This window comes from Labrus mixtus, chromosome 12 (assembly GCF_963584025.1).
Source record: "Labrus mixtus chromosome 12, fLabMix1.1, whole genome shotgun sequence".
Lineage (NCBI taxonomy): Eukaryota > Metazoa > Chordata > Actinopteri > Labriformes > Labridae > Labrus > Labrus mixtus.
This window is the reverse complement of record NC_083623.1, coordinates 22,700,716-22,726,660: the sequence shown is the minus strand read 5'-3', so window position 1 is coordinate 22,726,660 and position 25,945 is coordinate 22,700,716. Positions and strand designations below refer to the sequence as shown.

Below are 25,945 nucleotides of genomic sequence, written 5' to 3'. Positions count from 1 at the left end.
GGGATTTTGTTTACATTGGAAAGTCCAACACTTGACGTTCCTCGTTTCCCAAAGTCTTCATGCGAAGCAAAGGTAACTTTCTCCGCACTGTAGCTTCATGTTAAAGGAGCAATATGTAACTCTGACACCTAGTGTATAAAATGGGTATCAGTTACACCTGAACCAGTTTGCTTACCCACATACATCGCTGGACATACTGGCTGCTGCATTGTTGACAGAGAAACCAGCACAGCATGTTTCCTTAATGTCTGATGATACAGGTCATTTAATGATTTCATTCAGTAAATATCACACGTATTGGATCTTTAAGCATTCAGACATTAGAGTGGTATCGATCTTCTCACTTAAAGTCTTGGCATGAAAGCAATAGTTTGACATTTCCCATAATGATACATTATTGCTTTACAGGAACCCCCTGGCTTTATGATGGTTTTGGAGAATGGGGAAAATATTCTACAAGCAGGATTAAACAAAGCAAAGTACTGTGTTTAAAAAAAAAAAAAAAAAAAGTCCCATGTGGACATCTGTGAGGTATGAAATAAATGTGTATCTTGATCCTGCTTGTAGAAAGGCCTCCGCTCCTGGGTTCTATTCTTGTAAAGCTCTATTTAAATCTATTGCTCCTGTGTGTTTGAAGTTGAGAATACAGTGAGTCAGTACTGGGACCTGTGTTAAAAAAAAGAAGGTTTGAAAGATAAAAACCAATATGTATTTATATTCATTTTTTAATGGTAATGTACAAAAGAATGAAATATGTTTTAACATGATTTCCTTTTCTTGTTAAATTAATCATGCTTTATCATTTTACTTGTTTTTTGTTTTATTATCATTTGAACTGTATTGTGCTGTTGTGTCATCCCTTATTTGGCTGCACAACAGTCCCTCCCGCTGTGTTCCTGAGGTAGAGAGCTCATTTTTGAAAAGATAAATGATAATGCACCTTATTAACAATCACTGTCGACTAAGCTAAAAATGTAACCTTCCTTCCTCTGAGCTTTTGCCTTGGAGGAGCAAACGTCAAATATACATTTGTTGGGCTGGTGTGAAACAACATGTCAGTACAGCTGCTTCACACGCCTTATCAAAGTCAAACAAAGCCCAATATCTGAGGCCCTCTACTTCAAATAACGCCATGCCAAACACCACTCTTGAATACAGACTTTATGCCTTAGAGATCTTATTGACGACAGATGAAATAACCTGGACCCGACCGATATGAGATTTTTGGGACCGATATCGATATTGGGGGGAGAAAAAAAATGTGATATATCAGTCGATATCTTTCATAACTCTTATGTTTGATCTGTAGAGATCAATAGATTTAGATATACACATTTCCTGCGTTGATCTGCCAAATTCAGTTATCCAACATTTGTGGAAAAGATATACATAATAAGGTAGACAAGATGGTTATTCTACTGGAAAGTAGTTACTCATGTCCATGCGTCACCGCTTGACATTCTGGAGAGTGATCATGCTTGTTGTAATCCACATAGCGCCCTCTGCTGCTGACAGCTAGCAAGAGAACTGATAGTGTAATACAGCGAAACTCAAATGAAATGCTATTTGATTGGTAAATAAATCTAGTAATATCAGCGCATATCTGCGTACAAATTAGCCGATACCAATAGTCACCGGATATGCTAATATTGGCCGATATTATCGGCTGGCCGATTAATCGGTCGGGCTCTAGATATAACCTAAGTCATTCTACGAATCTGACTCTAAACCGCTTTGTAAGAACATACAATGTTGACTTCTGTCTCGTTCCATTGACATAATGTCAGATTTATCCGGATAGTGTTACGATTACTTGCTTTCATAAAATGTGCTCCATGTCATGAACTGTACCAATACTCAGGAAAATGGCCGAGATTGAAGTGAGGAGCACACTGACTGCATGACGACTGACGGATATCTACATTTTAATTCTAAAAACAGGCCAACACAGTTTTTGGATCAAGAGTTTGGCGTTTGGTGTGGCGTTCTCTCCTTCGACAAAAATATTTATTGGAAGTTTACGAATTGGGAAATGATTGGTGTGAAGAAAGAATAGACCACAAAGAATGCATTTAGAGATTATGTTTCTCTCTATAAGACACTTTTAAATGATTTGCCTTCGTGTTTTTAGAGATGCCATGGCCCAATTAGCTAGCAAGTTTTAATGCAGCAGTATTTTATGTGAGCGTTAGAGTTTGACAGAATGGGAGCGAAGCTTCAGGTGCTCAACAGTTTGGACTCTGTACTTTGTCAAGAGACTACTTGAAACAGATTTTTCTAAACAGGAAACTGAGACGGTTTTCCCCACCCGGTGTCATGTATACTCAAAGTGGTAGTGCTTACTATGATGGGGTGTGTCCTATTGTGGTGTCAGGGTCAACATGTCTACATGTCCTTCTGTGTTCCCAGTGAAAACACCATCAACTTCATCCAAATATAGCTCTGAGAGGACTGAATGCTCTTTTATCAATCTCAACTCTAGTTATGTTTCAAATTACTGTATTGCCCATTTCAGAATTTAGTGCCTTTTTTGGACAGTAGACTGTTCTGTAATTAAGATGTAGTATATATACATTTTTTTGTACAGTTTCTTTGTTCATTTTTTTAACTTGTGTTTATTTTAGTATGATATATATAATGTACAAGAGAATAAAGCTATATCAAAGAGACTTTTTCTGAGTTTACTGTCTCAAAATGCATCCATTAAAGGAGCAGTATGTAACTATCAATTTTCACATCTGCACTCCGGGAAATATCTATATAACTTCAGGAGGACTGCTCTGGATATTCTTTTGACCTGGCTGTTCAAATATGCTCCTCACAGAGAGAGACTATCCCTGTCAGGCAGAAGGGGGTCTCCTGAGGTAAGACTTGACGAAAAAAAAAAAAACCCCGGAAGTACTGGATGAAGCAGCAATAATGCAGCCGTTTAATTAGGTACTCAGAGATCATAGTGGTCTGCATGGTATACATTCTATGCACCGTGCAGCAATCTCAGTAACATTACTCCCCCTCCAACTTGCTTGAGCTGAATTCTCCAGAGAAAATCCTGCGGCGTTCTCACATCAGCTCAAACGTACTTGCTGCGGAAAAATACTAGGGTTCTGGCAGGAGAAACTCTGAAGACCGAAAGAAAAATTTGGCTGTTTGCGTTTCACATTTACAGCTCCCCCTGGAAATATGAGGAGTTTTTTGCCCTATCTGGCACCTAGTGTTTAAAATTGGTACTGCAGTCCAAATTCAAAACATTGAAGGGAGCTGTCTCCACCTGTCCCCCTCCTCCGTGGAGTCAATGTGTACGCAGATTGCCATGACACAAGAAGCTTCAGTGTTTAGCCAGGTCTGTATCGGTCTTGGTAGGTCGGGTAGAATCAGTTATATCTGATCCAGCTCTCTTGCCCGCGTTCATCTGTTGGTTAGCTGTTCGCCCGGTGGGGGTCATGAAACTGCCTTCTTCTTCGGTCAAAACAAAAACAAACCATTCTGTACCGGAATCAGAGATACTGGCTGTTGTGTTGTTGACGCATGTTTCTTTAATGTCTGGTGATACAGTAAGGTCAATTTCTAATTTAATTCAGTAGATATCATACAGAGTGGACCTTTAGGATTAATCACGCATTGGTTGATGTGAGCAAAATTATATTTATTTAACGATATATAAAGTTCATTTTCAGTTTCATGTGGCTGTTTAAATAAATAAGCATTCAAAACTTGAATTCAAACAACTTGAATGCATAAAAGTATAAAATCTGATTTACCAGACACAAGGTAATACTTTAATCCATTACAACCAACACAATCCCTCAAGAATCCTTTTCACATAAAAATCAACAAGTTCTCATACACACGAAGAGCCAATCACCTGCTATTAAAAAAATCACAGTCCAAAAAAACTGCCACACATCACTGTTCTTTAAAAGCCACCTCCAATCGATCTGGTCATACTTGCTTGGAGCGTATTAAAATTGTTAATTGAAATAGTTTCTGAAACATCAAAAATAAGCTCCAGTTAACACATTTCAACCACCAGCAGCACAATCTTTGGTGGACTTCCTCTAAGGCACTTCTGATGAGAAACATTTCAAGGCACTGGATCAAAACGACCACATACTTTCACAATACCAACCGGTATATTGAATCCACAATACTTGGAGGTTGATCCAACCAGCAGCTGCACAATATACAGTAGAAATATGAGCACATGAAATAAGGTGTCTTCACAGTGATGAGTAATCCAGTGAACTTAACATGAATATATCATAATGCAAATAAACTTTCCCCTGGCACTAACACAACATATGGAAGTAAAAAATGTGCTGATTTTGAGATTCTCCTTTGATTGTTTTCCACTGCTACCCATAAAAAAATACATCAATTGGATAGAAATTGTCATTAACAAAACTAAAACGGTACACATTTTCTAATAAAACATTAAATATTACTTGATTTATTTCACAAAATATACTGGGAAGGCATCAAGATTCAAGATAAAGCATACACTCTCGAAAGGATGTTTAAAAATGTATTGTTTCCCCGTCCAATGGTGAAATGGCGTTCAATCTTACAGTAATGGAGGAGATACAGTGAAGACTGTAGCAGATCAGCCAGATAAAAATGTTCTCTCAGATCTCTTTCTAAAACCTTGCCCTATTATATCACCAACCAGCTGAGGTGTCCATCAATTAGCCATTTAGCGAACATTGACCCTCAAGTGTTCCACGACTTGCGGTTGTCTCCTTTGCTGCGGCCGGTTGTTGCACCTCCCCCTTCACCTTTGGCTAGAGCGGTGAGGACTGCCAGGTTGGGGCTTGATCCAGACAAGTGGGCACTGTGGCGCTTTTGCTGTTGCTGCTTGCGACGACGCTTGACACCACCCTGACTGACCCTGCTTGGCCTTACCAGCACACCGTAACCAGGGTTACAGTGGAAGTAGTGCTTGCCACCAACTGATCCATCATTCTTTCCTGAAGAAAGATAGAGAAAGATTTGTTTGAGATACAAAGTGTTGGCGTATGTGAAGAATGCAATACAATCATTTAAAGCATCTACAGTGCATAAGAAATCAAGAAGGGTCTCCGGTTTAGCTCGGTTGAGAGAGCAGGCGTCCCATGTTCAGACGCTACTGTCCGGTTGCAGTATTGATTTTGGATCCTAACACTCTTTGCCCCCCCTGAACTCTCCCCTAACTTTCCTGTCTCTTTACCTCTGTCCTTTTGATTATTGGACCCAAAAGCTTACCTATAAAGAAAAATAAACAAACAGGAGCAGCTGGTTTACTCACCTGCTGGTACTTCCAGTTCCACTCCAACCCAGGTACCCTTTGCAAAATCAGTGGGTCCAACATAACGGATGGTGCCACTTTTATTGGTCCCCACAGTAACAAACTCCCCTTCTTTCAACCAGTCGGGAAGAATAGCATTTGCTGCTGCATCTCCTTCTTCAGAATCGGAAATAATCTCCAGGCTTTCCATCGGCACTGACAAGTTAAGGCTGCTGTCCTGGCCCATCTGAATTGTCTTGTCCTCCTCCTCACCCACAATTCCCTGAAAAGACTTGAGATCTGAAGACTTGACTTTCTGGATCTTGAAGGGGTTTGCGGCTGAAGCATCTGGTTTTGAAGGCTTAATAGTGGACATAGAAGGATCTGGAGCTGTGGTTGCCTTTCTAGACAAACTGACAGGTTCATCTTGTTGAGCTTCTTCTGTGGTTGATGAAGAAGTGAGGGTGGATGTTGGATTTGGGCTCAGGTCCACAGGAGGATTGGCTTGTTCCTCAGAAGAAGCTGGAGGGGCAAGATCTCCGGATTGGGGAGCATCTGGAACCAAGACTTGAGACACATCAGGGACGATGTTCAGAGCTGGTTGTTGAATGCTGTCCAAGGTTTTTTGGTCGTTTTCAGGTTGCTGGGGGTGAGGGATGATCGTTTCAGACTGATCTTGACTTTCTTGTGGAGACGGTTGGGTTTCGTAGTGGAGTGGCAGTTCAGTTTCTGTTTGGTCTGTGGTTGCTAGGTGAAGTTCTTCTGTTAGGGGTGTTTCTGCTTGTGAGTGGTCTGCAGAAAATTCTGTCTGCTTGGTTTCATCCTCCATTTTTAAAGGATAAGGGTTAAGCAGGTCTGAACTGTCCATTCTTTCTAATCCAGTATGGCCAATTGTAGAGTCTTGCTTCAGTTCGGTCTGGAACGACAAGTCTGACTCTTCAGATGAATCAGACTCGCTTTGCTCCTTCAACTGGTCAGAAAGTGACTCATTTGGTTCTTGTTGACTCCAGTTTAAATCCGACAGATTATCCTGTGGTCTGGATGGTAGCGAGTCGGTCCTCTCTTCAGCTGGCTCATTGTCTGAAACCAGCAGAGACTGTGTGCCTTTAGTTTCCTCTTCCTCTTCATCTGGAACTGCCTCAAAGCCAGATGACGGAGGAAGGTCCCAGCTTAGCGTATATACATCTGATAAAGTTGCAGTGGATATGCTTGTCGAGATGTATCCGCTCGATGCTTCGCTAACAGGGCTAGGGGTGGACTCTTCCATCTCTGGGATGATAGGCGGTGGGAGGGGAAAGGACCTGGGACTCTCTGTATAGACATCAGGAGGAAGGATTTCCTCAATAGGAACCTAGAGGGAAACCATGACAACAAAAGGTACTCGTGACTGTTTAGACCAACTTCAAATAAGGAAGACACTACTTTCAAAAGCTAGTTTTTGACTGTGTTTGTCAGCTGAATGGTGCTAGCCATGTGAAATAATGTCAGTTGGTTAGAGCTTATCTAAAAGAATAAACTAGCAGCCCCATTCATTTATCTACTCACACCAATAATAAGTGTTTTTTGGGTTCAGGGACTTACTGGATGTGTATGTTTGCTCAAACCCTCTTCAATGCTGGCTGACTGCACCATGATGTGAGGCAGACTCTGCAAGATGAAGAGTATGTCAGTCACATTTATGTACAACAAGCTGAAATTTGTACATTAGCAGCAAAAGGTCGTCAATCAGATTTCAGGATGTATCATGAGAGAGAGATGTCATTGTCGGATGGGTTCAAGCTGGAGACGAGTACATGTTCATTTTGTTGTGTGCATGAAGGGATGATCAGCTGCAGTGTGAGGGGTTTTAATTGTCAGGATTCAGGATGACAGAAAGACAGGACAGTGCCTTTTGGGGGAAAATTAATCTCTTCTCAGATGATGACAGATACTGAAGGCTGATCAGAATGTTACGTCAAAGACTGTTGAATAAGGAAGCGGGAAGTGCTACTGAGAGCTGCTGTACTGTTGCTGAATGTAGCAGAGAATCACTCCCATGATTCCCTGTCAGCCTTGACGTCATCTTTTGTTTGAGAGCCCCCTGGTGGTGAAATTTACAGACTGTACCTTTAAGTTCAGTAAATGAGTGTTATAAAGGACAAAATGATCAAATTCAATCGGTGATCAAAGATCAATTGGTGGATAAGAGATGCATTACGGGTAAAATAAAGTGAATATATCCGTTCGACATATCCCATGATTAACTCGTGAAACAATCAGAGGAATTGCAACATCACTAAAACTGCATCATCATTAATTTAGATACAATGTTCAAGTTAAATCTACATAAATGATCTGACTGCTACTGATTCAATATTGTGTTATTTGCTTTAAACTATTTTTGAGGTGAAATAAAATCAAAGTATCATCATCAAATATCTTTAGATTTCTTTCAAAGTAATCAGGACAATGGTTGGACTGCATGCTCAGCAGACAGACACACACTGGATTTTAATCAGGATAATTGTTTGATTCTCATGCTCTCCCTATCATCACATTTTAGAAGAATTATGACTTGAATGACAGAACGACAACATACATGAGCAGTTTGTCTACCATCAGAGAGCAGGTCAAACACAGCTATCCTATACTCTTCTGGCTCAGGAGGATAAACCTGCAAGTCAACACAACACGTCCTGTGAACAGGAACAGCTCCTGACAGGCACACATTGTGTTTTACATTGAAATAAAACAGATTGAAATGGATACATCTGAATAAGAAAGGACAAATGTACCATTAAATAAGAACTGTTCTAAGTCTTTTGTGGAAGTCGGAAATTCTGAGTTGTCAGTGAACGCCCCTTGAAGGGAATTCTGACTTAGAAACTCAAAGAACCTTCTGTAGCCCGAGTTAAAATCAAACATGGCTGCACGGTGCATGAACAGTAACGTTTAAGCTGTAACTATTGTGTTCATTAGCAGCTTACTCCTCTTTCGGTCTACAGTAATTAAATCAGTCACACTGAGAATATCGTGCAAGTTATCTCTGTGGAGGTGTCGTCATGTTTTTTCGCACGCAAACCATTGCGTAGTGAGTTGTTATCACCTGGTATTAGCTGAATGTGTAACCCTATATGTGTGCTGTAGTCCTGTATGTGTTCTGTAGTCCTGTATGTGTACTGTAGTCCTGTATGTGTGCTGTAGTCCTGTATGTGTTCTGTAGTCCTGTATGTGTACTGTAGTCCTGTATGTGTGCTGTAGTCCTGTATGTGTTCTGTAGTCCTGTATGTGTACTGTAGTCCTGTATGTGTTCTGTAGTCCTGTATGTGTTCTGTAGTCCTGTATGTGTTCTGTAGTCCTGTATGTGTTCTGTAGTCCTGTATGTGTTCTGTAGTCCTGTATGTGTACTGTAGTCCTGTATGTGTGCTGTAGTCCTGTATGTGTTCTGTAGTCCTGTATGTGTACTGTAGTCCTGTATGTGTTCTGTAGTCCTGTATGTGTTCTGTAGTCCTGTATGTGTGCTGTAGTCCTGTATGTGTACTGTAGTCCTGTATGTGTTCTGTAGTCCTGTATGTGTTCTGTAGTCCTGTATGTGTTCTGTAGTCCTGTATGTGTCCTGTAGGTGTCCTGTAGTCCTGTATGTGTCCTGTAGTCCTGTATGTGTCCTGTAGGTATCCTGTAGTCCTGTATGTGTCCTGTATGTGTCCTGTATGTGTCCTGTAGTCCTGTATGTGTCCTGTATGTGTCCTGTAGTCCTGTATGTGTCCTGTATGTGTCCTGTATGTGTTCTGTAGTCCTGTATGTGTTCTGTATGTGTCCTGTATGTGTCCTGTAGTCCTGTATGTGTCCTGTATGTGTTCTGTAGTCCTGTATGTGTTCTGTATGTGTCCTGTATGTGTTCTGTAGTCCTGTATGTGTCCTGTATGTGTCCTGTAGTCCTGTATGTGTCCTGTAGTCCTGTATGTGTCCTGTATGTGTTCTGTAGTCCTGTATGTGTTCTGTATGTGTCCTGTATGTGTTCTGTAGTCCTGTATGTGTTCTGTAGTCCTGTATGTGTTCTGTAGTCCTGTATGTGTCCTGTATGTGTCCTGTATGTGTCCTGTAGTCCTGTATGTGTCCTGTATGTGTCCTGTATGTGTCCTGTATGTGTCCTGTATGTGTTCTGTAGTCCTGTATGTGTTCTGTAGTCCTGTATGTGTCCTGTAGTCCTGTATGTGTCCTGTAGTCCTGTATGTGTTCTGTATGTGTTCTGTATGTGTTCTGTAGTCCTGTATGTGTTCTGTATGTGTTCTGTATGTGTCCTGTAGTCCTGTATGTGTTCTGTAGTCCTCTATGTGTTCTGTAGTCCTGTATGTGTTCTGTATGTGTCCTGTATGTGTTCTGTAGTCCTGTATGTGTTCTGTATGTGTCCTGTATGTGTCCTGTATGTGTCCTGTATGTGTACTGTAGTCCTGTATGTGTTCTGTAGTCCTGTATGTGTTCTGTAGTCCTGTATGTGTTCTGTATGTGTCCTGTATGTGTTCTGTAGTCCTGTATGTGTACTGTAGTCCTGTATGTGTTCTGTAGTCCTGTATGTGTTCTGTATGTGTCCTGTATGTGTTCTGTAGTCCTGTATGTGTACTGTAGTCCTGTATGTGTTCTGTAGTCCTGTATGTGTACTGTAGTCCTGTATGTGTTCTGTAGTCCTGTATGTGTACTGTAGTCCTGTATGTGTTCTGTAGTCCTGTATGTGTTCTGTAGTCCTGTATGTGTTCTGTATGTGTCCTGTATGTGTTCTGTAGTCCTGTATGTGTTCTGTAGTCCTGTATGTGTTCTGTATGTGTTCTGTAGTCCTGTATGTGTTCTGTAGTCCTGTATGTGTTCTGTAGTCCTGTATGTGTTCTGTATGTGTTCTGTAGTCCTGTATGTGTTCTGTAGTCCTGTATGTGTTCTGTATGTGTCCTGTATGTGTTCTGTAGTCCTGTATGTGTCCTGTATGTGTTCTGTAGTCCTGTATGTGTTCTGTATGTGTCCTGTATGTGTTCTGTAGTCCTGTATGTGTACTGTAGTCCTGTATGTGTTCTGTAGTCCTGTATGTGTTCTGTATGTGTCCTGTATGTGTTCTGTAGTCCTGTATGTGTACTGTAGTCCTGTATGTGTTCTGTAGTCCTGTATGTGTTCTGTATGTGTCCTGTATGTGTTCTGTAGTCCTGTATGTGTTCTGTATGTGTCCTGTATGTGTTCTGTAGTCCTGTATGTGTTCTGTAGTCCTGTATGTGTCCTGTATGTGTTCTGTAGTCCTGTATGTGTTCTGTAGTCCTGTATGTGTTCTGTATGTGTCCTGTATGTGTTCTGTAGTCCTGTATGTGTTCTGTAGTCCTGTATGTGTTCTGTATGTGTTCTGTAGTCCTGTATGTGTTCTGTAGTCCTGTATGTGTTCTGTAGTCCTGTATGTGTTCTGTAGTCCTGTATGTGTTCTGTAGTCCTGTATGTGTGTGTAGTCCGAACAAATAAGGAGAACTTTACTAGCTCACTAATAGCTCATTAATGAGTAACTGATAGCTCCTCATTTGGTCCGTTGTAACGATGAATGCACATTTTGTTCCATTAATAGTTAATGGGGGAAAATGTGCATCGTTACTAGGAAACAGAAAAGGAACCAATGAGGACCTAAGTAAGTACTAGTTAACCAGTAGTTAAGGATTAACTACTGGTTAACTAGTAATCACTTCCTCATTTGTTCCCGGGTATCGAAGCACATTTTGGTCAAATTGGCTAATGTGCAACAAGCTGTCCATTCCTCGTTTGTTCCTCATTTAATATTTCCCTAGCTTGTTTTTTTAAAAGGTGACATATTATGAAAAATCTACAGTGACAGTGTTTTTGAACATATATTTGGGTAACCTGAGTGTCTATCAACCCACAAAATGTGAAATAAACACATCCAGTCCTTTGTAGTCTGCATAAGTCTTACAACACAGAGAAATGCTCCGTTTCAAATGTGCTCTCCTTGTGACATCACAGTGGGGTTCTGGTTTCTACAGGGTCACAAACCTCCTCTGGTGCTTGATTCATGTTATATTTTGACCAAAGCACAGCACAGGGGACTGTTTGAAAAGGTGGAAAAGGGGGTATAATATGTCCTCTTTAAATGGTAAAATCCACTTTGAACTTTTTCCCATTATGCCCTTTTTTTAAGCATGAAGGTTTGTGCTCTAATGTTTGGTGCAAGATGAATATACAAATGTTTTTTAAATTATTTTCTATCTTATACTTACATCAAGTTAACTGTTTTAATAAAAATGCTGTAATACTTTTTTTTTTTTACATTTAATTTAATCATAGGAAAATGCCCCAAGTCTGGAGATCTCTGATTGCCTTTTAAAATGAGAGTGCATTTTAAGATTTTGTCTTTTTACATGTTTGGATCCTATTACATTTTTTCATATGTTCTAAAATGTATACGTCTGTACTCAAAGCTCTTTTGTTTCTCCAAAAAGTGGCTGATGTGTTGTGGAAATACATTTTTAGTGTCCCTAATTAGAGAGATGGCCTCAATCAATACAACAAAACCGCCTGATGGTTTTCCACTCCAACCAAACACGTCACATGATTTCCCTGATTAGCTTCTCTACATGCCTCGAGGTGTTTATCAGTTAAATCAGAAGCTGTAGTGGGTGTAGTTTGTCCTGATGTTGCATGATTGGAGATCAGTGGATGATGAGGTGGTAAAGGGAGGGGGGGGGGGGGGGGGGGAGCCAGGAGGATCCCCTGGTCCTAATTAACCCTGCTCTACACACAGGGGCTGATTTCTAAACCACTTACCAAACTACACTGTATACCAAAACTACTTGAAAGTGTACTGATTTAGGAAAATTCACAGTATGCATCAGAGCAGTCTCCCTCGTGTACCGTTTCCCACAATGCAAAGTGTAAGGTCAAAGATCGAAATGACAGACACTGACGGTCATCATTACAGGGGAAATCATCATAATCGGACCAAACCACACAAAGACACCACCAATGATCTTTTACCTGAGCCAGAAACTGAGAACTACTGTCTACTCTCACCTAGCTAAAATAAAACATAAATAATGCAAATATTTGTTGACTATATAAAAGAGCTTTAAAACCTTTGAAACATTACATTGAGTCAAAACAAAACAAACCTTTTTTTTTTTTAACTCATTTATAATAAAAACTGTATCACTTATTTTTACAGACTTCTAAATACATCTCACCTTAAGTACTGAAGTATTTTTACATTATTTATTTATACTCTATTTATTTTTGTGTTTCCAGCCACAAGAACTCTGTTTCTATGACAACCACATATAGGCGTAGCTGCTGCTGATGATGCTGATGATATTTAGATTTGGGCTGCAGTGATGCGTTATACACTTTAAATCCCAGATAAGGCAGCGAGCAGAATCTAAAATGATATTCAGGGCTACATGCTGACTCAAAGTACCTGATGGACGGCTGTCTGCTCTTTAATATCTTCCTTCCCACCAGGAAGCAGGGACTTCAGGGGCTTGGGAACAGCCTTCACTGGAGGGAGATAAGGAAAGATAAGGACGCAGGAAAGCCTGAATGCACTGATGGAGGGGACGGAGGAGGATGCAGGTAAAAGGGAAATATAAACCAAAGTCAGAGAAAGAAACTATTGGAAGATGAAGAGTCTATCGGTCATACCTGTCTCTGGGTTCAGGTTCTGGGATACGGAGCTTGGCAGTGTGCGTCTTGCCAAAGAAGGCATCAGAGAAAGGTCCTGGTGGCTGTCCCAGCCCTGCATACAAAAGAGTAGACCCAGAGGATGACACACATGGCTTTAAGGTAGGGTGACCATATTGTCAAATCTCCAAACTGGGAGCCTAAAAGACTGAGGCCCTGTGTCCACCTGGAGGGGTTTTTTCGGGCAGAAAAGCACCGACTGTGCATCCTGTGCACAGTTGGTGCGCTTGGATGAAGTGATTTTGTGCTGAGAATAAAAACGCTGCACGTGTTTTGTCTTTATGACAACAGTCTCTTAAAAACACAGCTTTATGACCGACACTGCTCCGTTGCTTTCTCCTGTATATTTTGCATGTGAGATTATATTTTTGCCTTCACTCAGCAGCAAACGGAGGATGCTTGCCCTCCTACTTTGTCTGGACACAGAGCGAGGAGGATGTGGGTACATGGCATGATCCTCCTCGCTCCGGTGACATCAACAGCACCTTACTGAAAAATTTAAGGATTTTTATCTCAAAGCACTCGGAGTAGCCGAAAAAAAAAAAAAAGGCTTAGAGCTCAGAAAAAAGACGCTGGGCGTTGCACTTTTTCTCCAGATGGCGGCCTGCTGCTACAAATGCTTTCTGCTAATTAAAAACAATTTAAAAGAAGACACTGAAAACAAACAATAGGTGGACACAGAGCCAAAGACATTATAAATAAGCAGTTTAGTGCACATTTATAATGCGTCTCACCTTGAAGTCACTGAGCTTATGATAAGAGGAGTAGAGGTCCAGACTGCTGGCTGATAGCTGGCAAAGGTTAAAGGGTTAGAGCCAGGATGTTAGTGAGAGAGGTTAACACCAGTAAGACACGTTTACTGCAGGCAAGAAGGAACTCGTTTGAAGACACACAACCTGAACCCCAGAATACGAGAAGCCAAATATAATGGACTGCCTTGTAAGGAGTAGGAGAAAAACATCTAGAGCTCACAGCAGTCCAGCTGGGTTAGAAAATGCTGAGTTTATATCAGTGATGTGCAGAGTGTCTTAAAATAATAGATCCATTGAACAAAGAAGACAGCTCCATGATACAGAGAGATGTTAGATTAACCCCTTAGAAACACACCAAAGATGAAACATGGATACAGTTCTTTTTCTTCAGGGTACCTAAACATCACTATCAGATAACCACACCACATGACAAAACACATAAACTTATCATTTATTTATTTGTGGAAAAAAAAAAAGCACTTGATTCTGTTACCCGGTTGATGTTTGGAGAGCTCAGGCAGCGTCTGGGAGATTTCGCTCTGACTGCGAGCTGCTCCTTCACGGCCACCTCCTACACGCACACACAGCTCTATTTGTATCACTCTTTGGTTCATTAAATTAAACCTTTAGGAGATTTTCCTAAAAACGTTTATGAATAAAAAAAGACAACAATGCATTAAGTGCGTAAGCTTCAGAGATATATCATTTAAAGAAATACAGTTAAAGAAAAGGTAAATGTGTCTGATGTTCAAAAGGTTTAATCTACAGACAGCATTCCCGACTCTCATGGATTTATTTCCTCACCTGTCTGAGCCTGTCCAACGTGAGGATGTTCTCCACAGCCAGCACGCTGCGCAGATATTTCTCGATGGCTGCCTCACTGTCGGCTGACTCGTGGTCCTCAGTGCTGGCAGCCAGCCGGGCCAGCATCTCCCTGTCCTCTGGACCATGGATGTCCTGTGGGAATCACAATGTACAGTACAGTGCACTGAGTACCAACAACTGTGCTTAATGCCTGCTCTTGATGCTGTGGTTACCAGTATTGAAATATTCAAGCCTGTCACAGGACTGCTTACATAACGCCCAAATTTCCCCTATGAGGATCAATAAAGTATTATACTATCCTATAACACAACTGTAGACAGATTGTGTTACCAACAAGCGACTTGACTGGACATTTTGGAAACAAACACCACAATGCATAGCTTATTAGCATTAAAGGTTCAATCTGTAAGATATCTACCAGAGATAAGATATCAGAATTAAATCATAATATGACCTTACCATATCATCAGACATTAAGGAAACATGCTATGAGTTTATTATTCTGCTCCTGAATGGTCTGCTTTTGTTTAGACCGGAGAAGGTAGGCGGTTGCAAGGCACCCTCACAGGGCTGTTTTGCCCCCCCGGCTCCTCCTATTGCCAGGCAAACAGCAAACCAACAGGTGTAGTAGTGATAGAAGAGGGCAAGCAAACAGTTTCAGATAGAACTGATTCTACCCGACCCAAAAATCCTCCACGAGCAGAAACCTGGTAAAAGTCACAAAGGGCAGTAACCCCTCCCCCAGGTGGGTGACACTCCCACAGCTAGGTGTTTGTTCTGCCCTCTCAGCGTGACACAATTGCCCATGGTGCACACTTCAAACACAGCTCACCTGAGCCTGTTCTGAGCAGGCCTCAAATAGAGGATATTTGACCTTTAATACACTTTCTTTTCTATTAATACTGTTGTGGTTGAACACTTACGCCTGGGATGTTAGAAACTATTTCAAAGGTGACTCCAGAGCCGGGGATGGTGCTGCGGTGAGACATCCTCTTCAGCAGACTCTGAGCAAAGCCCTGCCAAACAAACACACAGCCACATGATCTCAAATCTTCTCGTCTCTGTTTGAGTGTAAATCTGAATTACCTAAACAAACATGTCATTCTGCCGACGTGTTTCTACACCGTGCCTCACCTGTCTCCCGGTGACATTGACACAGATGCGTTTCCTGAGCAACAGCTGCATGTGTGCCGGGTGGCTCAGCTGTACCACCGTGCTGACTGTCAGGTAAACCCTCTGGTCAGCTGACGTGACGCGACTCAGCTGGGGGCAGTCGTGGATTGTTGCGTCCCAAGAAGCCTCCACCTTCACCTGGAACACAAAAAGTTCATGTCTAAAAAGATTCCCACAATCTGTGCTCAATCTGCTTAAGTAGATGATACGTTTGGGACTATCAACCTCCGGCTCGTTGTGTTTGACAATATGAAGGTCAAAGAAGTCTTCCTCCTCCTCTCCAGTGAGTGACGCATCCAAACCCCCAGCCAATGGGGCGGAAAGACTGGACTGGAAATCATCAGCTGGATGAATGAACAGAAATCATATTGTAATTAACACAGCTGTTGAAAAAGTTGATGACTACAGCAAAAGAGTTGCCAAATATATGAACACATTGAGAACAACGTACCACTGAGATCCAAGAAGAGGACAGGAATGTGTGTTTCCATACCGGGGACAGGTACTCTGTGGAGAAACAGCATCGTAAGGATCACTGACAAAACACCTAGTCCTTTACACAGAGACCAGTTGACACTTTGAAATCAGGAAAACAGCTCGAGTTGAGGTAGAATACTGATGACTTATTGATACCATGACGTCAAATTAGAAGAGAAATCTTTCATGTGTTTCGGGATTTTTCTGTTTGCATCTTCATCACCTGCAGGTATTTATTGTGGAAATAATGAAAGTGTGGGAATTAAAGACAGGGTTGGTAATTTTTTAAAACTAGCATGTGAGTGGCATATGCTGTTCTGGTCCACTCATGTGCTGTGTCAGGCCGGCACATGCTGCAGCACATGAGTGTCATACGGAAATTTCACACGAGGCTGAATTTTGGGTGAAGTTTGGTGAGTTTTCGTCCACGTTAAAGCCCCAAATAAGCCATTCATTGTGGCAGAAGTTACAATTTGCATGATTTGTGTAGTTGATATATCTCCACAGCTACAGCATTATGAGGTAGCTCCTAAGTGTGATCAGGAAGCCTTTTGTTTTCATTAAACAATGAAATAGTCAAACAAATTAAAAATGAAACACATACCTCTCAACTGGCGCTCCAGGGATGCCACTGCCGGCTGATGGCACCAGGACAGCGTTGCGTTCCTCGGTGAGTGTGAGGCGACACTCCAGCAGCTGGGACTCCCTCTCAACATCGTCCTCAGACTTATCTACGGACACACAAAAAGGTGAGCAAACACCACTACAGAGTGAAGGAGAAACATATTCATTGAAGACAATCAGTTTTCACTTTAAACAATGTGATTGTTTCTTTCGTTATTCCTACAATGTATGATCATGAGGTATATAATGTTGTAATAGTTTGGTTATCATTACTTTGGAGGAAATACGTTTTTTTATCCCAGCAATAAGAAGCTGTTATTGTGAGCTGACTCCAAATACTTCTACAGAAACATCACTAGGTAGAGAGAATGGAGGATAGAGATGCAGCCTGATTTCCTTGATGTACTGAAGTGATTTTCTTTGTGCTTTAGGCAGGTTTATTTATTTATTTACCTGGTTTAGAGACTATCTTCTGTAGGTGCTGGTCCAGATACTCCTGTCTCTGAGTGAGAATGTCAAGCCACTGTTCTCTCATCCTCTCTAGGTCGACTTCCTACACACACACACACACACACACACACACACACACACACACACACACACACACACACACACACACACACACACACACACACACACACACACACACACACACACACACACACACACACACACACACACACACACACACACACACACACACACACACACACACACACACACACACACACACACACACACACACACACACACACACACACACACACACACACACACACACACACACACACACACACACACACACACACACACACACACACCACATTTAAAAGTGAAATCCTCAGCCCAACACAAGCCGTCTGTACTCATCCAGGGTTGCGTGGGAGGTTGGTTGGAGTCATACCACAAATAGAAGATAACATACATATACAGTATGTTCCAACACTTTTCACTGTTTACACAGGATAAACACGGCCGGGTTTCTTAGTAATAAAAAAATGTCATCTGATGCGTCTTCTTTACTGATCATTTACTAACCTGGTAGCTGTCCATTTCTTCATCAGCACCCTGGAATTTAAATTGAGAGAGAAAACGTTGAAAAGTCGACAGCCATGGTGCTAAACCTAATAAAGTGTACAACACATTTTGAGCCAGCAAACAAAAGGATGTTTTTACTTCCTCCTCACCTGGTGCGTTTCAGTGCCTTTGAAGTTTCGCATTTGCCTGACCTTGACGTCTCCAATGGACACTGAGAGGATGGAGGTTGCAATAAGGGGCATTGTGCCCGAGTCTGGTACTGGACGCACCTCCACCTGAACCCGACGGGACTGACCCTGGAGGTAGAGATGTACATGAGAGAATAAAGCTTTGGGTAGATAAGATAGTAACTCCTGTAGATTTGTTTCTGATTGATATAATAGCATACAGCCGTACATTCATGACGCAGGACTTTTTAAAGTTCTTTTAAAGTTAGGATCATCAGTTCACTGTGACGGCCACTTTGAATGTAAACATAAATACACCTAGAAAAATTGACTAATAACCCTCCAAAAATGTAATCCACAAACATTGAAAGAATTAGGATACCTGTCGGAGTTGGAAGATTCCTCCAGTGCGCACGTCTTTAGCAGGAAGAACCTCCACTGCTGTAAACTCTCCTGCCTCGTTCAGCTCCATCAGCTGTACCCACAACTGCAGCCGACGGGTCACCTCACTCCACCTTCAGGTACAGCGTGGACACACATCACCAATCTTTCATTCATAACACTGGTTTAGAATCTGCTGGAGACAGCTAACATTTTGTAGTGATATCTGAGTATCTGATATCAGGGCAAAAACTATGATAGGACTGTTGTGTCAAAAGTATTCTCTACAACCAGATATTTGCCATAAATGATAAATTGTTATTGGATGAAAGCTGATCAGTTCTAAGACTGTTCCTCCTAAAGCTCCACAGAAAGCAGGAAGATTCTAACTTTTAAACTCAATAAAGTTTTAAAACATATATCCAAAGGAGGGTTTTCTCATTTTTTCATTTAAAGTGACAGACACTTTAACCATGAATGTACTGCAATATCTGCCATTGAGACCAAAAGTATCTAACATAAGACTATTCATTTTGATTTCTGCATATTTAAACCTTTCTCGGAGGGATCGGGTCTTGGCTTGAATCACTCCCAGGTCCCACAGTGCCAGGTTTCGGCGATGGTTGGCCTGCTTGTGGCCGTAAACCTCGATAGCCACAGCGCCATCGTTCAGAAACTCCACGAAATCCTCAGACACCGACACTGAAAGCTCCTAGAAAGTGAGCAATAAAAGAACAATCACGAGATGTTTTATCATTTACACCCACAGCGCAGCTTGTTATGAATGACCTGAATGACTAATTGTGACATTACTCTTTTTCTATTGTACAATCTGACAACAATACCATAACTTACAGATATCAATACACTAATTAAAAAGTGCATACAACAAGTAGATGGAGGGGGAGGGGCAGCATACACAGGTGCATGTGTGTGTCTCTTAAATATGGAAAGTCTTACATGGGCACTGTCGAAGACCACAGTGCACTGAGGGTCTTTGGAAGTGGAGGAAGGGGTGCATGGCGCCACCTCTGGGGGGATGAACACTACATCATTCAGACCCCAGAAGTGGTACTGACAGAAAACGAAGTTGGACAGGTGACGAGGCAAACCGTTGGCCTGGAGGATTTTCACCTGAGAGTGAGACGAGGAAAGAAATTCATTCACCTCGTGCCTTAAGAGATATTCAGAGACAGACTCCATGACATGTCAACATTGTTTCTGTTAGTGTGGTTATCAGGTACCAAGGAAACACAATCTGAATATATATTAGCTTCCCATACAAAGGTTGCCATAGAAACGTGTTGTTCTGAAAATTAAACTCACTTCTACAGTAAAGAACTTTATTGATCCTGAGGGAAATTCTAAACATCCAGTAGCAGCTTACACTCGACATGAAACATTTGTTACATCTAACAACACCCGCTGTTCCCCCTCCCATACTGTATGTCTTTATTAACCCGAATGAAGATTAAAAAAAAAACCTACATCGCTGTACAATAAAAAATTTGACCTATACCAAGAATATGTTCTTAATCTGTGCAGGAATAAGAATAGAAACCCTACGTACAATTTAACGAAACCTACGTACAATTTAAAAGACTGGTAAATGGGGCGCCGGTAGCCTTGTGGTTAGTGCACGCACCCCATGCATGGAGGCTGTGGTCCCCTGGGCGGGGCAGCCCGGGTTCGATCTCCTTACCTGCATGTTATTCCCCACTCTCTCTCTCTCCCTGATTTCTGAGTCTATCCCCGGTCCTATCTCTAAACTAAAGGCATAAAAAGCCCCAAAAATAAACCGTCTGTTCATATTTATGGTAAACATGCAGAATCCTGGTGTATTTGTCAGATTCTGTTCCCTGAGTAACCTCCTCGTTTGATCTACATCTACATGATCTCACCACACAGTTCAGCCTGCGCTCCTGTGAATCTCTGTCCGTGTTGCTTTGCTGGGAATCAGACCGCCTCGGAACCCCCTCCTCAGAGCCCTCTGCACCCCGCCACACCTCCACATGCAGCCGACCTGCAATCTGATACGTACACACACAAAAAACACACCATTGGTGGGCTGAAGTCATTGTTGACGATAGAAAATCAAATAAATCCACAGATATGTCTTTACATTATGGAACGTAACTAAAGATTAACACCGACCTGACCCGACCAGACAGAACATAAAACACATCTTTGAAAATCACAGGATTCAAAAGATGTAAAGTAAACAACATGACTGAGGGTTTGTTGGCACAACTTGTAATTTGTTAATAATTATTGACTTTTCTTTCCTTCCTTAATTAATTCAAACATCACTTGTAAATAATTCCTCTTTCACATTTTTAAGGTTCTTTCAGCTCTGTTTTGATCCTTATTCAATTATTGAATAATTAAAAGTTGTATTTAAGTTGGCAAGCAAACGTGTTAGTTGAAATGTGTTTACTTAAGAATTCAGCAGATCTAGAACATTCATACAATAGACTGTAAATATTTAAGGATGAAGCCTGAGTGATGCCCCCCATCTGTTACTAAAAGGGGCTCTGGAGGCTCATCAGCAGCAGCCGCCATGCAGGAAATCCTGTCTCAGTCTAACTTTCAGTCAACCTAACAACAGGCTGAGAGATGGAGCTGAGACGGGTTTTAAGCCTCCTTACAAAAAGTTACATCACGCCCGCCTGTCAATATTTACTCTTTTGTACCAGGCTGTAAACATGTTCATTTATGATGTAAAAACTGCCTTTTGTAAATGTGGTGTGTATGTGACCTTCAGGCCTCTGGCAGCCAGTCTCAAGTGGACATTTGACGGACTGCAGGATTTTGCACTTCCGCATTGGCTTCATTTTTCAACACTGGAGGTTGTGGTTTGATTCATATCGACCTTGTTTCCAATCACCAGATGAACAAGTCAAATATTCACTCTCTCTTAGATCTCACTAATTTTTTTAAGGAACTTCGTTTGATCTTTAGCTGCAAAATGTTTCACAATGATCAACAGCCCATGGCTTTGTCTGTTAGCTGCTCAGGTGGCAAACTCAGCGGGGATATTCAGATTTTTCAGAGGTTTAAGAAGTCAGAGCAGCTGCTGACGGGAGCAGTAAAGAGAGAGTCAAAGTCTATTGAGATGCCAATTCTCTGTATTAAGGTGTAACAGGCGTATAAAGAAAAATACACACTCATATAGTAAGCTACAAAAAGAGCTGCTTACATTCTTCTTACGTTTGTTTTTAAGTATCAGACTACAGATCACGGGCTCCTACCTCTCCCTTCTGGTTAATGATGGGTACTGCGTATTGCAGCTTGACGTCATGGCACAGGCAGGCCAGGAAGACGTTAGCCACTCCTATCAGACTGTGGTTCTCCTGTTCATCAAAGAACGGGTCAGCACGTTTGAAATAGGACCTCATCACCTGGGTTGGTAGGAAAAGGTAAGAGAGGGGAGAAATAAGACGATTAAATCACTTGTTTTCCACCTTAGTGTCCAAACAAATTCATCGAAACATCAAAAATTATAATTATTTTTTTATTAACTAAAAAATTACAGTTCAGCAAATGTTCCCTGATACTGCATCTGCATATTCTTTGATACAACTGTGTCTAACTTTGGTCCCTTTATTGAACATTGAGTGAATGAGGGAGTGGGATACAAAATGGCACAGATGAACAAAAGCAGATTTATATACCACCTCAGTTATCCATACATGAAAACAGATGAAACACAACATGCATTCTGTCAGTCTGCCTGCCTCCTTTCTCTGTTTACTCACAGGGTTCTCTTCATCAAAGTCCTTCCACTCCTGGTAGAGCTCTCTCATGTCCACCAGCCTGTTCTCCATCTTTTCCAGAGCCCAGATCTGCTTCCCTTTACCTTTACGACGAACCTGGATGGCCGGCTCACTCAGTACGACATCACGCTGCCAAGAGGTGAGACAAGGATGATATGTGCAGTAAAAGAAACAAATGTTTGTCAGTGTTCTGGACACGATAAGAAGTCAGTTAAATGGGCTTATCGACAATCAACATGCAGCAGTACAGTGTAAAATAGAGGTGTTTGTAAATGGCTGAATCAGACACTACAGGCGGACTTTTTCACTTTTTTCAAAGTCATAACTCATAAAGAAATCCATCCATCCATTATTTCCCATTCCAGGTCGCTGGTGCCAATCCCAGCTGTCATTGGGTGAGAGGCGGGGTTACACCCTGGACTGGTCGCCAGTCCATCACAGGGCTGACATACAGAGACAGACAAGCTGCAACACTTACATAACTGGCAATTTAGAGTCACCACTTGACCTAACGAGCATTGTCTTTGGACTGTGGGAGGAAGTTGGAGCACCCGGAGAGAACCCACGCATGCACGGGGAGAACATGCAAACTCCACACAGAGAAGCTCCGGTCTGACGGGGATTGAAATCAGGACCCTTTTTTTCTCTGTGAGGTGACTGTGCTTACCACTGCATCACCGTGCAGCCACATAAAGAGACGACACATTTAGTTAACTGTTATTTTCTACCTTTTCTCATTCCCTGAAGGTTTATATCGTGTGTAAATGACACTATCTCAACTTGAAAATCACAGAAGAAGACATTAATTATATCTCTATTACTCATTTCCTTAAGCAAGCCCCGGTGTCGGTGTCATAGTTACCCAGGAATAGTCGACGTACTTTGTGTGAACACTACAGATACTGCTAATTCAGCCAGACGTGCGTTTAATGATGCAAAAACGACTAATGTGAAGGTTCAGTTATTCCAGTTTCGGGCCCACATTGTCAAAATAGCAAAATTCTGTAGTTAAATATGGAACTTGTGTAGATTATTTAGCCTTGGTACACATAGGCACCATTACTTGAACAATCAGTCAAAAGAGATTGCTTTAACATCTTGTTCTTTGTAATAACGTTAGGGTTTCTGGAAAAAAGCTTTTATTCTTAACACAAGAAACACACACCCACACACACACACACACACACACCTTTCTGTTGGCATTCAGGTTGGCGGCAGGTATTTGCAGAGTGACCAAGTACTCTGTTCTCTTGTTGAGCTCCTCTGCTATGAAGCCCGCCTCCTGTGCCAACAGGTTGGCCCGTACAATCTGCTCCTTCAGGCGCCTCAGGCTGCGAGTCATCAACGCTTCTCTGAACAACAAACACAAATGCATCTTCTTTTTTTTAGATTCTTTGTAACCCTTTAACCCCTTAAAGACTTGACAGGGATCAGCAGAAGTTTCCGATTGTATTTCACCTGTCTTCACTCCAGCGCCGCATGCGTTTGTGGGAGGTAGGTGAAGTTCCAGCAGCAGATCCGCTGGGCAGCAGGCCTGATGGGTCCAGCTGGTGGGAGGATTTCTCAGGAGTGAGCCGCCGGCGGAGCTGCTGCAGCTCCTGCTCATACATCAGTCTCTGCCGCTCGAGGGCGCAGCGCTTCTCCTCCTCGTGCTGCCTCTCGAGGGTCTGCAACACCGACTGCAAGGGGTCTGAGGAGAAGGTAGTGGACGTAATCTTTGAGAGTGTGCTTAAGATAGCATGTTGACCCTGTCATTGTAAAGAAGCCGGCCGGCTTACATTAGCATTAAGATATAAATGAGAGGCGTGTATTTGTTTGAAACAAACTTGAGCTGCTAGCATGGCTGTCAACTCTTTCTCTTTAAAAACATTTGAGCCATTTTCAAGGATTTATATCTTCCAGAACAAATGGGCTGGGTATGTAACACCTTGTTAATTTTTGACAATATGTCTCACAGATAAATGATGTAAGGAGTTAAAAGGTCAGACAAACACAAGGAAGATTGTTTCTGTTTTTAAATCATTAACAATTCACCACAACTGCTCATAAAAGCATGCTCAGATAAAACCTATTGTTTATGTTTTTTTACTTTACTAAATAAACATCTGTTAGTCGTGTTTCCTGATGCAGCCCATATTTATCATCAGTGTAATTTCCAGATGGACTCACCGTTGTTGCCCATGCCTTTAATCATGACTTCAGCCTGGGCAAACTCATAGCTGAAGCTCAGCTCGCTCGACACATCACTGCACGCATCAAAGTCCACCTCCAGCTGCTCGGTGCTCAAACACGCCTTCACTGCGGCCCCGCCCTCTTCATCTTCACCTGCTGCTTGGACCATATACCTGGGCAGGTTTATCCTGTGTACGTGCAGGTGAGCATGTGACAAAGCGAGAGGAAACAATCCCATTAAAAAGATTACGGCCCCGCCCATAGAGTTAGAAAAGAAACGGCTCACTGATCCAGATTCAACACAAACCTGAAGAAGTGGTTGTTCCCCCACAGGATTCTGTCACCATGATGAAGCTGGACTGGACTGGTGACTGCAGCGCCGTTCACACATGTTCTACCAGTGGAAAAAAAGATTTATACAAAATGAGACGTCTGAACTGAGAGATGGTAGCGTACACACCGCTCAATATCTTTTCTACCTTCATAGATTTGTTTTAAGTAGAACAGTAGACCACAGTGTTCATTCAAGTCCTGTAAGATTTGAGACCTTCTTAATAATTTAATGATTGTGTTCAATAGGAGGGACAGGGTGTGTAGATGTCAAGTTGATCTGTATACCACGTTTAAAAACAGCCTCAGCTCATAATAGCATTGATAAACTAACAATTAAGACATTTTTTTAAATCAAATATTAGATTTGTTTTAGCTCATGGGGGAACAGATGATTTTTGAGCTGTGCTTTGAATAAATTTAATGAGCTAGCACCCCTGATAAAGCAACTGATTGCACTGACGGAGGGCCCCCAATTGAAAAGGTGTGGTCGCCTCTGATTGGCCGCTGAGCTCGAGGGACTACAGAGAGAGACTGCTCAGGGACCAGAGTGATTGTGCCTGGGCTGTAAGGGTTTAAAAGTTCTGATAGATGAGAGGGGGCTTCACCATGCAGTGACTTAAAAACAAGTAATACAATTTTAAAGTGAATTCTAAAATCAACAGGGAGCCAGTGAAGGGAGGGGGGGACAGGGGTGATGTGCTCCTGTTTCCGTGTGCCTGTTGGAAATCTTGAAGCAGCATTTTGCACATACTGCAGACGTGAGAGGAAGGACTGACTGACTGAAGGGTGTTCAAATGAGAAAAATCTCTATTCACCATATGGAGTATTACAGTAAACTTGTAGCCAGCAGTTACTGCATACAAACAGGAACACAGCTACAAGATTACAAGAGCCTCGAGAAGTTGGGCATCAAACACAAATAATGAGCTACAAGAGCTTCACATTTCTTGAATCAAAGCTGCACTGCTTCAAGTTTAACTCCTCAAAGACCCCTTAGGACCTCTCTTAAGTGTGATCTGTTGTTATCAGTAAAGAGCATTGTTAAGAGAAGTACACACCGAGCATTGCGGTGAGGACTGAGCACCACTCCACTGCTTTCTGTGATGTCAATGACACAGTGTTCGGCCTGGATGGCCATTCCACAAAGCTGGATGTCCTGCGAGTTGGCCGAGCCGACACGGGTGTGGTCCTAGACAAAGAGGAGAGTTGCAGAATGCACCGTTGCAGAAATTGTTTATGTGTAATTCAAACAGAAAATGTCTTTATGTGTGCGTC

At 42.0% G+C, this 25,945-nt stretch overlaps 1 protein-coding gene across 4 annotated transcripts in view; it reads right to left on the bottom strand.

Annotated features, from left to right (window-relative positions):
- Positions 1-3,622: 3,622 nt before the first annotated feature.
- The window catches only part of LOC132985292 (kinesin-like protein KIF13B), a 37,637-nt gene continuing 15,314 nt past the window's right edge, over positions 3,623-25,945 (bottom strand). For 2 of the 4 annotated variants that reach the window (XM_061052604.1, XM_061052606.1), the window contains exons 16-43: positions 25,729-25,859; positions 24,645-24,731; positions 24,335-24,525; positions 23,624-23,855; positions 23,355-23,517; positions 22,148-22,294; positions 21,641-21,790; positions 20,291-20,419; positions 19,350-19,523; positions 18,944-19,101; positions 18,391-18,523; positions 17,991-18,137; positions 17,842-17,871; positions 17,257-17,356; positions 16,784-16,910; positions 16,154-16,209; positions 15,928-16,046; positions 15,664-15,840; positions 15,453-15,545; positions 14,509-14,661; positions 14,198-14,275; positions 13,687-13,743; positions 12,914-13,007; positions 12,691-12,769; positions 7,839-7,917; positions 6,842-6,907; positions 5,282-6,611; positions 3,623-4,964 (exon numbers count right to left, since the gene is read on the bottom strand). In XM_061052604.1, the coding sequence (XP_060908587.1) occupies positions 4,708-4,964; positions 5,282-6,611; positions 6,842-6,907; positions 7,839-7,917; positions 12,691-12,769; positions 12,914-13,007; positions 13,687-13,743; positions 14,198-14,275; positions 14,509-14,661; positions 15,453-15,545; positions 15,664-15,840; positions 15,928-16,046; positions 16,154-16,209; positions 16,784-16,910; positions 17,257-17,356; positions 17,842-17,871; positions 17,991-18,137; positions 18,391-18,523; positions 18,944-19,101; positions 19,350-19,523; positions 20,291-20,419; positions 21,641-21,790; positions 22,148-22,294; positions 23,355-23,517; positions 23,624-23,855; positions 24,335-24,525; positions 24,645-24,731; positions 25,729-25,859 (4,737 nt within the window). In that variant the 3' untranslated portion in view covers positions 3,623-4,707. Of the gene's footprint in view, positions 4,965-5,281; positions 6,612-6,841; positions 6,912-7,838; positions 7,918-12,690; positions 12,770-12,913; positions 13,008-13,686; positions 13,744-14,197; positions 14,276-14,508; positions 14,662-15,452; positions 15,546-15,663; positions 15,841-15,927; positions 16,047-16,153; positions 16,210-16,783; positions 16,911-17,256; positions 17,357-17,841; positions 17,872-17,990; positions 18,138-18,390; positions 18,524-18,943; positions 19,102-19,349; positions 19,524-20,290; positions 20,420-21,640; positions 21,791-22,147; positions 22,295-23,354; positions 23,518-23,623; positions 23,856-24,334; positions 24,526-24,644; positions 24,732-25,728; positions 25,860-25,945 lie in introns of all 4 variants that reach the window. The other 2 variants (XM_061052608.1, XM_061052607.1) reach the window with 2 other exon arrangements.